Source organism: Siphateles boraxobius, unplaced genomic scaffold, assembly GCF_051911475.1.
Source record: "Siphateles boraxobius isolate OS27281-9 unplaced genomic scaffold, OSU_SipBor_1 5, whole genome shotgun sequence".
NCBI lineage: Eukaryota > Metazoa > Chordata > Actinopteri > Cypriniformes > Leuciscidae > Siphateles > Siphateles boraxobius.
In genome coordinates, this window is record NW_027509141.1 from 34,734,094 (window position 1) to 34,749,507 (window position 15,414).

The window sequence follows — 15,414 nt, forward strand, 5'->3', positions numbered from 1 at the left end:
TTGATCATTTACTCACTCTCACGTAAATAACAAGACATTGTAGATTCTGAATTCTTTAATACAGTCAATTTTAAAAAGCAAATGTACATCACATCTACTTGCGTGTTTCACAATAAGGCACCAATGGCTAAATACAAAATATGCCCCTTGCCACTTACAAAATACTTCACCACTGGAGTATCAAAACTAGTAAAATTACGACAAACATGAAGGTCTGAAGAATGAAAAAGGATTCTGCATACATCTATTAGTTTCATTTGCATATTAGGGTCTTCAAAAAGCAAGAAAATCTGATAAAATGTGAAAATACTGTCTATTGGTCTTGAGGGCTCTGCAAGTCAAAGATCTTGATATACAGAAATTGTTATATCTTTATTTCCCCTTTGTCTCTAAACTATTCAATATGTAGCAGTGAAACCATTAAGATGTATACAGATGTGCTTGATTTGAAGAGATGATGATGATGATGCTTTGATTTATGAGTACGTCACAGCTCAGTTTATGCAGTGAGAATCAAACACAGACATGGAAATGTTAAAATAATGTAAATCAAAAGTGACAGTATGTTAGAAACAGACGAACAATTAGAGTCAATATCAGTAGTAAAGAGACGTTTGGGTGTGAAACCCTTATCAGTTTGTTCATACACGGTCATTTCAACTTAACACTCAACCTTAAACTTTATTATGCTGAGCGAAACCGACAAACAGAAGAAATGTACAATTCATGCATCATAACAACATGCTGTCAACGTTACCGTCATAATGCATCACATTCCAGTTAAAAACCTGATCAAGTGCAAAATTCAACAAAATTAAGAAGGTCTGAATGATTCGTTCACTGACGCCTTCTATTTATTTTTTTACAGTGTCTTTCTCTCTCTCTCTCTCTCAGGAGTGTTTGGGTTTAACCGCAGGGAATTATGGGACAGTGACTTGGAAGGGGGAGCCTGGGATGTGTTCGTCTCCCCATTTGACAGCCAGAATGTAGTTGCCCCGCTCCTTTAAGATGTAGCTGATATTGTACTGCATGTTTCCTGTGTGTTTCACCAAGATCTCCTCGCAGGGCGTCAGAGGACCGTGAACACCGACCAGGAGCATGTTCTTCCCTGGGGAACAAACACAGAAAAATACTCAATGTAAAACTATGAGAGGGTCTAAAAATATACACACATACTTAACAACAACAACTAATATTATTACTACTACAATAACAAAAAAACAATATTGTAAATATATTAATTAACAATAATAGTAGAGTGGTTTCAAAATAATATAATGATGATAAAATAAGTTATATACAAAAGTATTATTATTAACAGTAACGGCAATAAAAATAATAAAATAAATATAAATAAAATGTATTTTAATAATAATAAAATATAACTACTATTAATAACAAAATTACATATAAATGTATTAAATATAAAAATAACAATAAATTACTAGTGTGTAATTTAATGTTATTTTTCCTATTAATTGATTGCACACACACATATACATACATACATATATATATGTAAGTGTGTGTGTGTATAAGTGTGTGTGTGTGTGTGTGTGTACTGTACATATATACACAAATACACACATACAGGTCCTTCTCAAAAAATTAGCATATTGTGATAAAGTTCATTATTTTCCATAATGTAATGATAAAAATTAAACTTTCATATATTTTAGATTCATTGCACACCAACTGAAATATTTCAGGCCTTTTATTGTTTTAATACTGATGATTTTGGCATACAGCTCATGAAAACCCAAAATTCCTATCTCAAAAAATTAGCATATTTCATCCGACCAATAAAAGAAGTGTTTCTAATACAAAAAAAAAAGTCAACCTTCAAATAATTATGTTCAGTTAGGCCCTCAATACTTGGCCGGGAATCCTTTTGCAGAAATGACTGCTTCAATGCGGCGTGGCATGGAGGCAATCAGCCTGTGGCACTAGTGAGGTGTTATGGAGGCCCAGGATGCTTCGATAGTGGCCTTAAGCTCATCCAGAGTGTTGGGTCTTGCGTCTCTCAACTTTCTCTTCACAATATCCCACAGATTCTCTATGGGGTTCAGGTCAGGAGAGTTGGCAGGCCAATTGAGCACAGTAATACCATGGTCAGTAAACCATTTACCAGTGGTTTTGGCACTGTGAGCAGGTGCCAGGTCGTGCTGAAAAATGAAATCTTCATCTCCATAAAGCTTTTCAGCAGATGGAAGCATGAAGTGCTCCAAAATCTCCTGATAGCTAGCTGCATTGACCCTGCCCTTGATAAAACACAGTGGACCGACACCAGCAGCTGACATGGCACCCCAGACCATCACTGACTGTAGGTACTTGACACTGGACTTCAGGCACTTTGGCATTTCCTTCTCCCCAGTCTTCCTCCAGACTCTGGCACCTTGATTTCCGAATGACATGCAAAATTTGCTTTCATCCGAAAAAACTACTTTGGACCACTGAGCAACAGTCCAGTGCTGCTTCTCTGTAGCCCAGGTCAGGCGCTTCTGCCGCCGTTTCTGGTTCAAAAGTGGCTTGACCTGGGGAATGCGGCACCTGTAGCCCATTTCCTGCACACGCCTGTGGACGGTGGCTCTGGATGTTTCTACTCCAGAAACACTGCTTCCGCAGGTCCCCCAAGGTCTGGAATCGGTCCTTCTCCACAATCTTCCTCAGGGTCCGGTCACCTCTTCTCGTTGTGTAGCGGTTTTTGCCACACTTTTTCCTTCCCACAGACTTCCCACTGAGGTGCCTTGATACAGCACTCTGGGAACGGCCTATTTGTTCAGAAATTTATTTCTGTGTCTTACCCTCTTGCTTGAGGGTGTCAATGATGGCCTTCTGGACAGCAGTCAGGTCGGCAGTCTTACCCATGATTGCGGTTTTGAGTAATGAATCAGGCTGGGAGTTTTTAAAAGCCTCAGGAATCTTTTGCAGGTGTTTAGAGTTAATTAGTTGATTCAGATGATTAGGTTAATAGCTCGTTTAGAGAACCTTTTCATGATATGCTAATTTTTTGAGATAGGAATTTTGGGTTTTCATGAGCTGTATGCCAAAATCATCAGTATTAAAACAATAAAAGACCTGAAATATTTCAGTTGGTGTGCAATGCATCTAAAATATATGAAAGTTTAATTTTTATCATTACATTATGGAAAATAATGAACTATCACAATATGTAATTTTTGAGAAGGACCTGTACAGTACTGTGCAAAAGTCTTAGGCACGTCAGTATTTTCACCCTCAAAAAAGCCAGTTATTTGTATCACACACACTTTTCCTAGTAATAAACTGAGATCTCACCTGCTTTACTGCAGTCGACAGTGAAAGACGCTTTCTGGCCAACGAAGGCCTTGCTGAGGCCTGGACCTCGACTGAGCACTTTACTGGCGTCAGAAGCGGCTCTGGGGGACGAGCCGTAAGAGTTCACACTGCTCGCCCTGCTCACCGACTCCACCATCAGAGAGGACATCTCGCTGGCGTTCGTCACGTTCACCAGCCGTGGACCTGAAGACACAAGAAGAGTTCAACACCTCAACTCTCAAACACCACCATACTAGGGCTGGGAAAACGCGTCGACGTCATCGAATACGTCGACGCAAAAAATACGTCGACGCAAAATATGCGCGTCGATTCGTCAGACCCAAAACAAAGATGGCGGCGCTGGATAGTTGTAGCAACACAAGTGGCTCCTCAGACTTTCAGAAGTGCAAGGCGGCGTGCACTCGTTCCTCTAAATTACACACACACACACACAAAACCCACATAAAAATGTGCATCAGTAACAAGTTCTCTTTCGGGCTTGAACGAACCATAACACATACAAATTATGCAAAACTGTCTGTTTTGTCAAGTGTCCTCATAAGAGCAGTCTTAAATGAGTATTATAGTAAAATAAAGTATTTTATTCTAAAGAGTAAATGACTCACTCAGACCTGGCGCCAGGATGATTTTTATACCGGCAGCCTAATAATCATGAATGCACTCCGCTATCTTTTAACACATCTCCGACGAACGGCTTCTTCGCGCAAAAGGAAAAAATGTCACGAAGCGCAGTGAAATGCGGCGACCTATGTGGCGTTTCCTGATGGATCGAGGTTGTTTCTTAACTTCATTTTATACGTGCAATTCACACGTTCTCCAAGCGCGTGCGAGATTGCTGCATGTATGCGCTTATAGCTATTAATGTCATGGAAAATACATAGAGGACACTGACAACACGCTGACAGACAGGACCAAGAAGGAACATTTAATAAAGTCTCAACTTTCAAATTTGGTCAGTCAAAGAAAATTAAACCATAAATAGGCCTACTATTTTGTGGTTCTGTAATGTGTCGTGACAGATTGCACTTTTTTTGAAGATAGGCCTATGTGTTTTCAAGGCTTCAAGGTTTTATTGAATGCCACCTCTGACTAAGAATGCATTACTTTGCACTTGTATAGTCTTTTATTTTAGAATTTTAAGAGCAATAAACACATTGAAATGTTAAGGAATTCATGATTTTTCCATTCAGATATGTAAATCAACGTGTATAAATTGCTATTAGTCAATTAATGGGGAGATAATCGATAATCGAATCGGACTGGAAAAATGAATCGTTAAGATTAATCTTTGCATCGAAAAAATAATCGCTAGATTAATCGTTTAAAAAATAATCGTTTATCCCAGCCCTACACCATACTGAATCCTCCTGGTTCAGATCAGAGCAGACGTCCAGTTTCTCGCACATGCACGCACACACACACACACACACACACACACACACACACACCTGTGACTTTGGCCTTAAACGGGCTTCCCGTGATGTGGTTGGGGCCGCCATATTTGATAGTGATGATGTAGTTTCCAGGGGCCATTGGTGTGTAGTGCACTTTAAACCCTTCGGGACACTCCTGACACTCCATCTTCACCTTGGACGGGCCCTCGATCGTGACGGACAGAGATCCTGGTCCAGCTTTGGTGTTATTGATGATAAAGTCGGCCTGGTTTCCTGTCAGAAGAGACGTGTGTGTCAATATGATGTGAGTATGACAATTTAAGACTGTGTATGATGAACCGTTTCATGACAACTACAAAATTCTCATTTCCTGCTTCCTGTTCGCCATCACAATGACTGTTCAGAATAATAACATTCTAATATATTTTTATCTTTTCTTTCTAGTCTTTCTTTTTCTTTGTGCACAGTAGACTATGCATGGAAACAATGATAACCTCCTGCATTTGCACCATTGCATAGTAAACTGGTAATGCATGCAAGTGGGTGTCTGTAAAGTGTGTGTGTATTTATTCTGTACAGTCTGTGCATCTGCAAACCTGCTGAGAGACAATAAACCGCGAGCATTCGTCTGTTCTGCTAACATCAATCCAGTGCTGGTTAACACTGACATTATCAGACGTGACCAGCTGGAAGGATGGAAGCTGTTCTGACACTGACGCTATTGTAAAACCAAATTTATTCTTTCCTGTAAGCCAACCATGTGGCTTTTTTGTCTTTAAACTAATGCAGCTGCAATGCATTTTAATGCAGACTAATGCAATAATATTCTCCCTTAAGAGGAGTTATAATAATGCTGTGACCTGTGCATTGGTTTTGGAGCCGAGCTAAATGTCCCCGTGAGTCGTTAGACGAGTTACAATGAAGACATGCATTTGTTCTGGATGTGATCCATGAGAAATAGGTTAGCTAATCCAAGATCCTTCTGTTTAAATCATTCTGCTAAAACAATGAGGCGCGTTCAACACGAGCGATTGAGCGTAACTTCCTCTCGACATGCCAAGTGAATAGAAACATCAAGCAATCCATATTCATAGTGCTGAAAACACACTGACGGCATAGAGGAAAACTTGCACAGGCTTTTATTTCTGCATAATTGTTTTTAGCCCTGTGCCAACAAGTAATGTGTGTCCAATTAATGTGGAAAGCATTACCTGTGGTTCCTCTCTCTAGACCGGATCCGTACGCAGTGACGAGTCCGGCATCACCGATCTGTCCTGGTTCTCCCACACGGACCTGGAACGGACTGCCAGGGATGTGTGTCCCGTTGAACTTCACGTCGATGATGTGGATGCCGTTCTCCCGCGGGATGAAACGGATGGCGTACTTGTCTGGAAAACGAAGAGTAAATTAACCAGAGAACCAAATGACAAAAATAATGCTCTCGATTCACAGCGGGAAAAGGCCCGTATATTATATACCTTTTTCTAGATTTCCTCAAGTATAAGTTAGGACAAGTCGCTCTACTACCACAACGTCCAACGTTAACATGCAATTCATCATATCCGGGTTAATCTGAGTTTTAGTTATAATTAGAATACAAGATGCTTGTTATATGAAAAACTTCATTAACTATATTAACTATATGTAGTTAACATGAACAATGGAAATAGTTCTAAAGCATTTATTAATGTTAATTGCGACAATCTAATACATTATTAAAATGAAAAGTTGTCTCAGTTCATGTTAGTTCATGTCAGGACAATTAAATATGAACAAACAATGAACAATGAACGTTAAATAAAAACTGTAACAATTAGAACTTAATTGCTCATTGTAATTTAATGCATTAATAATTGGACCTTATTGTAGTGTTATCAAACACAGTTGTAAATTATCAAACACAGTTGTAAATTAAAGTCAGAATGAAAAACAAACAATTCACAAACAATTTTACTTTCACAAACCATTTCCGAGTGGAATGTCATGCAAAACGGGTTGTAAATGCAGTTTCATGTTCAAATAATAATAACGTCCTTTCACTTTTTAATTATACTAGAAAATGATTTAAAGCGTGAAATGATTAAAGCGTGAAATGCATCATATCCAGTTATGACAGGCTGTTTAAGAGTTGATAAGCTCCTGATCATCTCACCTTGCTCTAGTTCGGACACCACACACTCCTCCAGCGCTCCAGACGGGCTGTGAACTTTGGCATCGATGTTGCCCTTCGCCCCGTTCAGACGCACTGCAAACGATGTGGGCTGGTTCACCTTCAGACCCGACTCCTACATTAGTGAACGGACAGTTTACACCTGCATATGGAGCCAGTGCATTCTGGGAAAGACTGCTGATGCACATACACTGCCGTTCAAAAGTTTGGGGTCAGTACGTTTTTTTCATGCTTTTGAAAGAAATCTCCTCTGTATTTTTATCAAATAAATGCAGCCTTTATGAACACTTAAAAAAGGAAATATTACAATTTAAAAGAACTGTTTTTAGTGTCACATGATCCTTCAGAAATCATTCTTATATGATATTTGCTGCTGAAAATGTCAGATTATCATCAATGTTAAAAAATGCTTAATATTTACAATTCTATAATGAAAAGAAAGTTAAAAACAGCACTTATTTGAAATAAGAATCTTTTGTAATATAAATGTCTTTACGGTCACTTGATCAATTTAATGTATTCTTGCTGAATACAAGTATTCAATTCTTTCATATATAAATATATTTTTTTTTTACTGACCCCAAACTTATGCTACAGTATAAAAGGTATATTGTTATACGTTTTAAACATTTTAAATGTGCATAATCCTAAAAACAAACAATAAAATGCTTAAAAAAACATGACATGTTTAGATATCGATATTCTGACCTGGCCTCACCGAAGATCAGCTAAAGCTGAGAGAGAGATTTGACAACAGAGAATGAGAACTAAAGGGTTTGCTAAACTACAGGGAATAATAGGATACGGTTAGATGGAGGTTTCTAGTGTCGTCTTCCTCTCTCTGCTTCAACTGATCCTACTGTGAGCTTTACAACGGTTGAGTCTGTTAAAAGCCTTTAAATGAAACACAAGAGAAACACCAGAACAGCCACAGAAAGATGAGTGATGTCCGACAGCTATTCAAAGAGGAGTTCACTGGATACATCGGATACAAAACATAGTGAGCTGCCAACATTAGTTCATATGTGCACTGATCTGATGTGAAGCCTGGTCTAAAAGGTAGACAAACATCATGCTGCCTTCTAAGATACCTCGTTTGAGCATCTTCTGTTTCTTCCATGGAGCAGACAGTGTCTCTCTGAGACCTGATAGATTCTGAGCGTTGTGATAATCCACTCCACTAAATCAAGCATATATTAAGGACTGATTTCGATATACTGTAGGTGGTAAACCAGGACGTATTTTAAACGATAGATTAAGTATTTTTACTTAGAGGAGTTCAAAAGTATGGGGTCAGAAAGATTTCTTTCTTTTAGAAATTACTACTTGTATTCAACAAGAATGCATTAAATTGATCAAAAATGAGAGTAAAGACGTTGTTACATAAGATTTCTATTTAAAAAAAACGCTGTTTTTTAAAAAACTTTTATTCAAATGTATCATGTTTCCACAAAAATAATATTTTCTACATGAATAATGATAAGAAACGTTTCTTGAGCATTTAATCATCATATTAGAATGATTCCTGAAGGATCATGTGACACTGAAGTGACACAGAAAATTCAGCTTTGATCACAGGAATTATTAACATAATTATATTACAATAGAAAACAGTCATTTTAATTGGTAATATGTCACAATATCACTGTTTTGATTAAATAAATGTAGTCTTGGTGAGCAGAAGAGACTTTTACAGACACCAGACTCTTGAACGGTGGTGCTCTTCATATGAAAGGCTCTATTTGTGTTGAGCATCTCATTTCACACAAATACGAGTTTCATTAGAACTGAGCTGCTATGTGGACAGCGATGTAGCTCACTAGTATGCATGTTAACTGCTGTATAAATTTATAACATATTTAAGAGAAAATATGTGTCGTTACATAGAAAACTTCCATATTTGGATAAGTCTCAGTTTTCCAGTATTAAAGTCACGTTGGGTAGTTTGAGACTTGAATGGCTGTTCTTTGATAGCTGCGGACATGAATCTGTGTGTCGATGTTTCCTCGTGTCTCACCTGAAGACTGGTAACAGTGAGTCGACGGGCATCGTCTTCGGGAGCGCACACGGGAACCAGGAACGGGCTGTCGGGAATGTGCTCGTCGTTGAACTTTATAGACACTTCATAGTCGCCTGCAAAGAGTTTTGAGATGAGTTACTGAGGTATATTACTGCGTATCTGCATTAAATGAAGCAATACAAGATCTCAAATCACATGAGAACATTTTAAAAGGAGCACAGGACAGAAAGGCATTGGTCAAGAGTGTGTGTGTGTGTATGTATATAAATATACCAGGTTCTTGAGCTACATAGGAGACGCCACATGATCCATCCTTCCTTTCCTCAAATGCGATTTCTGCACGACTGGGACCCTCGACAGCGATGGACAGACCGCCAGCGCCCGCCTCTCGCGTCCACACATTAAACTCAGCTACACGAGATCAGGGACAACATTATTATATCTATAAAAACACACTGTGGGTCACCAGCAGTGTTATTTACAGTTCACAAAGACGGTCATAATTCAACGGAAAATAAACTGCAATGAAAAATCCATTATAATTTTTTTCAAGATGATATTTAAATATATTCTCTACCCCTTTTCCACCTTTTTTAAAATGAATTTGAATAAAATTAAATATTAAAAATAAATGTGAAATTAAATTACAAGCAGTATACATTTTTTATAAAAAAATATTTTTAAAAGATTTATTAAATTGTATTTAACATTTTATCACCATCCATAAACATCTGGTGAGTAAGTAATTAAATATTTCCTTAAGTTCATGGTAAAGAACAAAAAAGAAATGGTGTTAAGAGTGGAAGGTTTTTCTACATTAAATGTAAAATTATAATTAATTTACTATATTTATAATAAATTATATTTTATTTCAAGATTGCATTTCAAGATATTTTTCATCCTTTCCCACCTTTTTGAACTAAAATTAAAATTAAAAAAAGAAAAAAAAAATTAAAAAATGAGATCAAATTAAATTACAGGCAATCCTATGTACAACATGTTTTTATAATCTATACATTAGGCAATACTTTAATTAAGGGTCCCATTCTCAATATTAACTAGTCGCTTATTAGCATGCATATTACTAGGATATTTGCCATTTATAAATACTTATAAAGCACATATTAATGCCTTATTCTGCATGACCATAATCTACATCCCTTAATCTACCCAATACCTAAACTTAACAACTACCTTACTAACTATTAATTAGCCGTAATTAGGAGTTTATTGAGGCAAAAGTCGTAGTTAATAGTGAGAATCGGACCCTAAACTAAAGTGTGACTAAATTTGAATGAACATTTTATGTGTGTATATACCTGGCACGCTCGCCTCGGCCTTCTCCAGACCCGGACCCCCCGCTCGAACCTTATGGGATCCACCTTCTCCCAGCGGACCCACGGTGAACTGGAAGGGGCTTCCCGGCACATGCTGCCCGCGGTACTTCACGCTGACCGTGTGAACGCCCATCTCATGAGGCACGAAGCGCACGCAATACGTGTGGTTTCCCACAGACACGATCTCAGCTGCTTCGGTGGCTCCCGACGGGCTGGTGACCTGCGCAGAGACGTCCTGAATGTCGACTTCTGGGGAGAACACAGAAGAAGGATTCATTGGAGAGCTGAATATAGATATAGAGATTTGGAGGAACGGTCGCTCAGCTGTTCTGACGTCTGCGTTTTCTCAAGGTTTTGCAAGCAACATACAAGAAATGATACTAACAGCACTCGGGTGTATTAAAGGAGCTCAGCCGGAAAGGAAATGCTAACAATTTACAATAAGGATCCATTTGTTAACTACATGAGATAACATGAAATAATAAAAAAAAATACACTATCGGTCAAATGTTTGGAACAATTAAGATTTTATAATTTTTTTTGTAAAAAAATTAATAAAATAAAAATACACTATCGGTCAAATGTTTGGAACAATTAAGATTTTATTTTATTTTTTGTAAAAAATTACAATCTAAAATAACCGTTTATTTTTTTAATATATGTTAAAATGTAATTTATTCCTGTGAAGATTGGGGTAATGATGCTGAAAATTCAGCTTTGATCAGTCACATGATCCTCCAGAAATCATTCTTATGATGATTTGATCCTTAATTCAAATAGAAAAAAGAAATTGAAAAGTTATTTCAATTTGTAATAAAATGCCACTGTTTGACTATTTTTGGTTAAATAAATGCAGCTTTGGTGAGCACAAGAAACAACTTTTAAAAACATTTTAAAAAAATCTTAATTTTTCCAAACCTTTGACCAGTAACGATAAATAAATAAATAAAGCATTTATTAAAATTTGTTCAATGTAATGGGGTGTTCAATTAAATGTAAAAATCATTTTATAGATTTAGAGTTAAAAAATCTTGTTGAATTTTATGTAGAAAAGGTAAATCACCATCTTGACCAAAGTGATTTGAACGCACTTCATAATTACAACTTGGAACGCTTGAATGCACCAATTTCAACATTTACTAATACATTATTAAAATCAAAAGCTGAATCTGTTAATATTTATAGGACCTGAGCTAAAATGAACTAACAAAGAATTGTATTTTTATTATCTAAAATGCTAAATGTTATTGAAATAGTTAATGCATTAACTAATTCAATAACATTTAGCATGTGATCCTTAGTTAGTAACGATTTACAATTTTCTACCATGCAGCACAAAAAGACCGACAGCAACATGAACATTTGTCTTGTGTTCCACAAAAGAAATAAAGTCATTCAGCTTTGCAACATGACGATGTGTAAATAACATTAACATTTGATGGAGTTGTAATGAGCAAAAAAAAAGCAGCTGTCGTTCATGCAAACACATCTAGATCAGCGCGTTCTGCCAACCTCGTCGTCCACATGCCCAGTGCTTACAACGCACCCTCCAGCCCTGCAGAGGGCCTTCTCAGGGGTGCCGTGCCAATCCGGGTGACCCGCACTCTGCCCGCGGTGAAGCGTGTCCACCTCAGAGGGCGAGGAGACCCTGAGCTGGCCTGACCTTTGACCCCGAGCCAAAGAGAGCAATGGGAGCGATAGACGCCACGTGAGAGCAACTCACGAGCCAAAGCCAGAAGAAACCAGGTCACTGAAAGCGGTAGACGCACAAGAAAAAGACAAGAGGAGAGATAAAGGACAGAACAGGTCAGAAAAACAGTAAAGTGGGGAAAAGAACGTAGAAGAGGAAAAGCGTTGAGCCTCATTTATAAAACGCATGTACGATCAAATTTGATCCTAAATAACACGGATTTGATTCCGCATCAAAGGTGAGGAACAGATGGGGGTTTATTAAAAGCAGAAACTGACGTGAAAATGTTCAAAAACACTTTTGGTGCTCATATACCAGTGATTAAATTAATTTAACATCCATTATGAAAATGTAGATTAATCACAATAGGAATTTATATATTGGTACTTTACAATAAGGTTCCATTTGTTAGCATTAGTTAAGACCTAACAATGAAAGCTGATTAATTTACTAATACATTCTTAAAATCAAAAGTTGTATCTGTTAATATTAATTGACCTGAGCTAATAATGAAGAGTTGTAATTTTAATATCTAACATAAATGTATTGATCAGTGTTACAGTATTTATTAATCTTTGTTAATGATTAACTAATGGGACCTTAATGTAAAGCGTTACCAGTATTTGATATATTTGCATATGAGCAACATATGAGCTGCTCTGTAATAATTACAGAACTAAAATAAACTGAGCAATTCCAATAGTGTCCTCACGCCATCGGTGCTCCGGCACTAATGAACATTTGTGCATACACACATTTTACAAATCCTTCATAGGAACAGTTTAGGATCATTATACGCACGTCTATATAAACGAGGACCCATGTCTGATTTTTGGACATTTATACACGTTATTCCGCTCTTTATGTCTTTGACCTCATAAACACTCTTGAAATGTTCTCGTGAGATTCAGAGGCCCAACAGTGTGCGAATGAGGATCTGTGTGTCCTGGATTAGATCAGCGCTAACCGCTAACCCTCCATCACAGCGTGACATCATTAACCAGGACAAATCACATATGGAAGTCTTCTGCACGATCCAGGTCCGGATATTAATTACCCAACTATGGCCTAATCACACCAAAAGTGACGTGTTCTGTAATGTGAAATACAAACCATGGCTAAACATTAATGCCAATGTTGTCATTTTCTAAAATAGAAGTAGCAGTATCTTATTGGTTTTTATTTTATCAAAAGAAATTTACTTGTGAATTTACCATAATGCTTTTTTTTTAATAATACCTTTTACACCTCTATTAAACCTCAATCTAACCATCATGAAATATCTTAATAAATTGTTTAATTTAATAAAATAATTTGTGGTGAAGTTAAAAAATAAATCAATGAAAAATCTAAACCCACATCTATCATTTATCGGATTGGATTAGAAGAAATGTATTAAGAAAATAAATAAGATTATTTTAACGTTAAAATAAATAATTACTTATTTTAAACCATTAATTATTTAAAAAAAATAAAGAATCAAAAATAATTACTCATTTTAAACTAATAATAAAAAAAAAATAAAGAATCAAAAATAATTACTCATTTTAAACTAATAATACAAATAAAAAAAAATAAAGAAATCAAATAAAAATCACATCTAGTGTGAAACATTTTTGCGTTTTAAACTAATTTTTGAACTGCCCTTCGGTCTCTTGAAGAACATTGTCACTGGCACTAGAAAATGAAGACTAACATCTTTGTTTAAAAAAAAGTTTGTGCTTGTTCGCATTACTTTAAAAACCCAATGAAGGGAAAACTGTCCTCTCGCACAAAAAGACATTTCAGACTACACAAAGACCCGTGCTGAAAGTGCAGTATTAGCAAACTTTATTCCGCCATCAAATCGCCTCAGCGTTTCCCTCAAGACTAGCTAGCATTAACGCAGCACGTAGCACAGACACACGGACTCGAACAACAACATCTGCGCCGGTCTGAGGGGAAATCAGACTAAAGCCACGTTCAAGTTCAATACGTTCAGCTCCACCTGCACATGATGTCCTGTTTCAGAGAGCCATGTGTTTTTACTCACGTATGGAGACTCGATGCATTAACGCATGACGTGAGCCAGCAAACAACTGCACATCCATTTGTTTCGTTCTTTTTTTGGCTGGCGTTCCTGTCTGAGATTGAGCTACACCGTATTAAACAAGCCTATAAACCAAGCCTTGACATAAAGTGGCTGAAATGATAAATAATTCATGCCTAATGCACATTAAAACTCCAATCTCTGATTCTAAGATGAATCTTTCTGTGGATAGATGCCTGCTTGACTTGATATTAAGTGTAAAGGTTACAGCTGTATAGACCTTATGCGCCAGAGAAATGAGGGAATGAATGAATTTATACTTTAGAATATTGTCTTTGAACTTTGTTTTTTGCAGTCGCTCTGTATATTTCTATGGCATTGCTATCCAGGAGTAATTAGTTTTTGAAGTGGATTTACTTAATGTAAAGTCAACGAAAGTTCTCATGCAGATTGTAATGTTTAAAGTAGATGTCTTAAAGCGAGACACTACAGGTGAATAGGGTAAAATATTTAACTAGAAGATATCACCATGAAACTTTCCCAGTTGATTACCTACATTAAGATGAGAAAAGAAAATGTATTACAAGTTTCCTGTAATTTAATGTTTAAATATGCAAATTATGGATTATCTAATTAAATATGCACTAATTTGCATATATTAAAAAAAAAAAAAAGAAATCTGAGTATTGGACAAAGCCAGGTTCAAAATTTTTTTTCCATTGTGTTCACATATTAGATGGGGAAAAAATTAGAGGGATTTATGGATATCTACTTTTGTTATCCTGTAAATCAGAATATACTGTCAATAGCCTTAAATGATTTTCGCCATGTTTTTTTGAATAAAATGTTATATAAATCAGGCTAGGGATAATATATTTACAAATCCCTCTGTTAATGTCTTCATAATATAACCAATATAACAAGACTGGAAAGTTTGGTGTATATAGGTGCTACTGAAGTGGAGATTTCAGACTTGGAGTATGAGAGAAAAGTCATTGAGAAAATGGGCTTTAAAGATTTATATTGTAAAACGAGAGATTAAATCCCCCCCTTTCACGATTGTTTGCTGATAAAAAGGAAATGACCATATTTGGATCCGACAGCATTGTACAGCAGAGAGAGAGAGCTTTCTAACGGTGTGTGTGATGACGGTGCCGGCAGCAATCGAGGAGCAGCGGGATGATTTAAAACGCCAGCTTTTGATGAATTTAGGCGAAATCTACAGATGCAAACGGATAAAGTGTAGTAAAATAAAGACCTAAATGTACAAGTCTGAAAGACATGCTATTGAAGACAAATATCCCAAAATCTGAGAATTGACCAGTGAAAAAAAAAAAACGCCCTAACAAATGTCAGTAGACCAGGAAGATTTTAAAACGAGCCGTTCACTCATAAATACGCAAGATGACTGTGAAAATACAGACCAGAAGACAAAAGACAAGAGCACAGCACTGAA

The 15,414-nt window shown here is 36.7% G+C and overlaps 1 protein-coding gene across 2 annotated transcripts in view; it reads right to left on the bottom strand.

Moving 5' to 3' along the window:
- Window positions 1-40: 40 nt before the first annotated feature.
- The window catches only part of flnba (filamin B a), a 76,936-nt gene continuing 61,562 nt past the window's right edge, over window positions 41-15,414 (bottom strand). For both annotated transcript variants that reach the window (XM_077204171.1, XM_077204172.1), the window contains 8 exons: window positions 10,222-10,488; window positions 9,176-9,313; window positions 8,900-9,015; window positions 6,865-6,997; window positions 5,924-6,100; window positions 4,767-4,985; window positions 3,298-3,501; window positions 41-1,108 (listed from right to left, as the gene is read on the bottom strand). In XM_077204171.1, coding sequence (XP_077060286.1) covers window positions 921-1,108; window positions 3,298-3,501; window positions 4,767-4,985; window positions 5,924-6,100; window positions 6,865-6,997; window positions 8,900-9,015; window positions 9,176-9,313; window positions 10,222-10,488 — 1,442 coding nt within the window. In that variant the 3' untranslated portion in view covers window positions 41-920. The remainder of the gene's footprint in view (window positions 1,109-3,297; window positions 3,502-4,766; window positions 4,986-5,923; window positions 6,101-6,864; window positions 6,998-8,899; window positions 9,016-9,175; window positions 9,314-10,221; window positions 10,489-15,414) is intronic.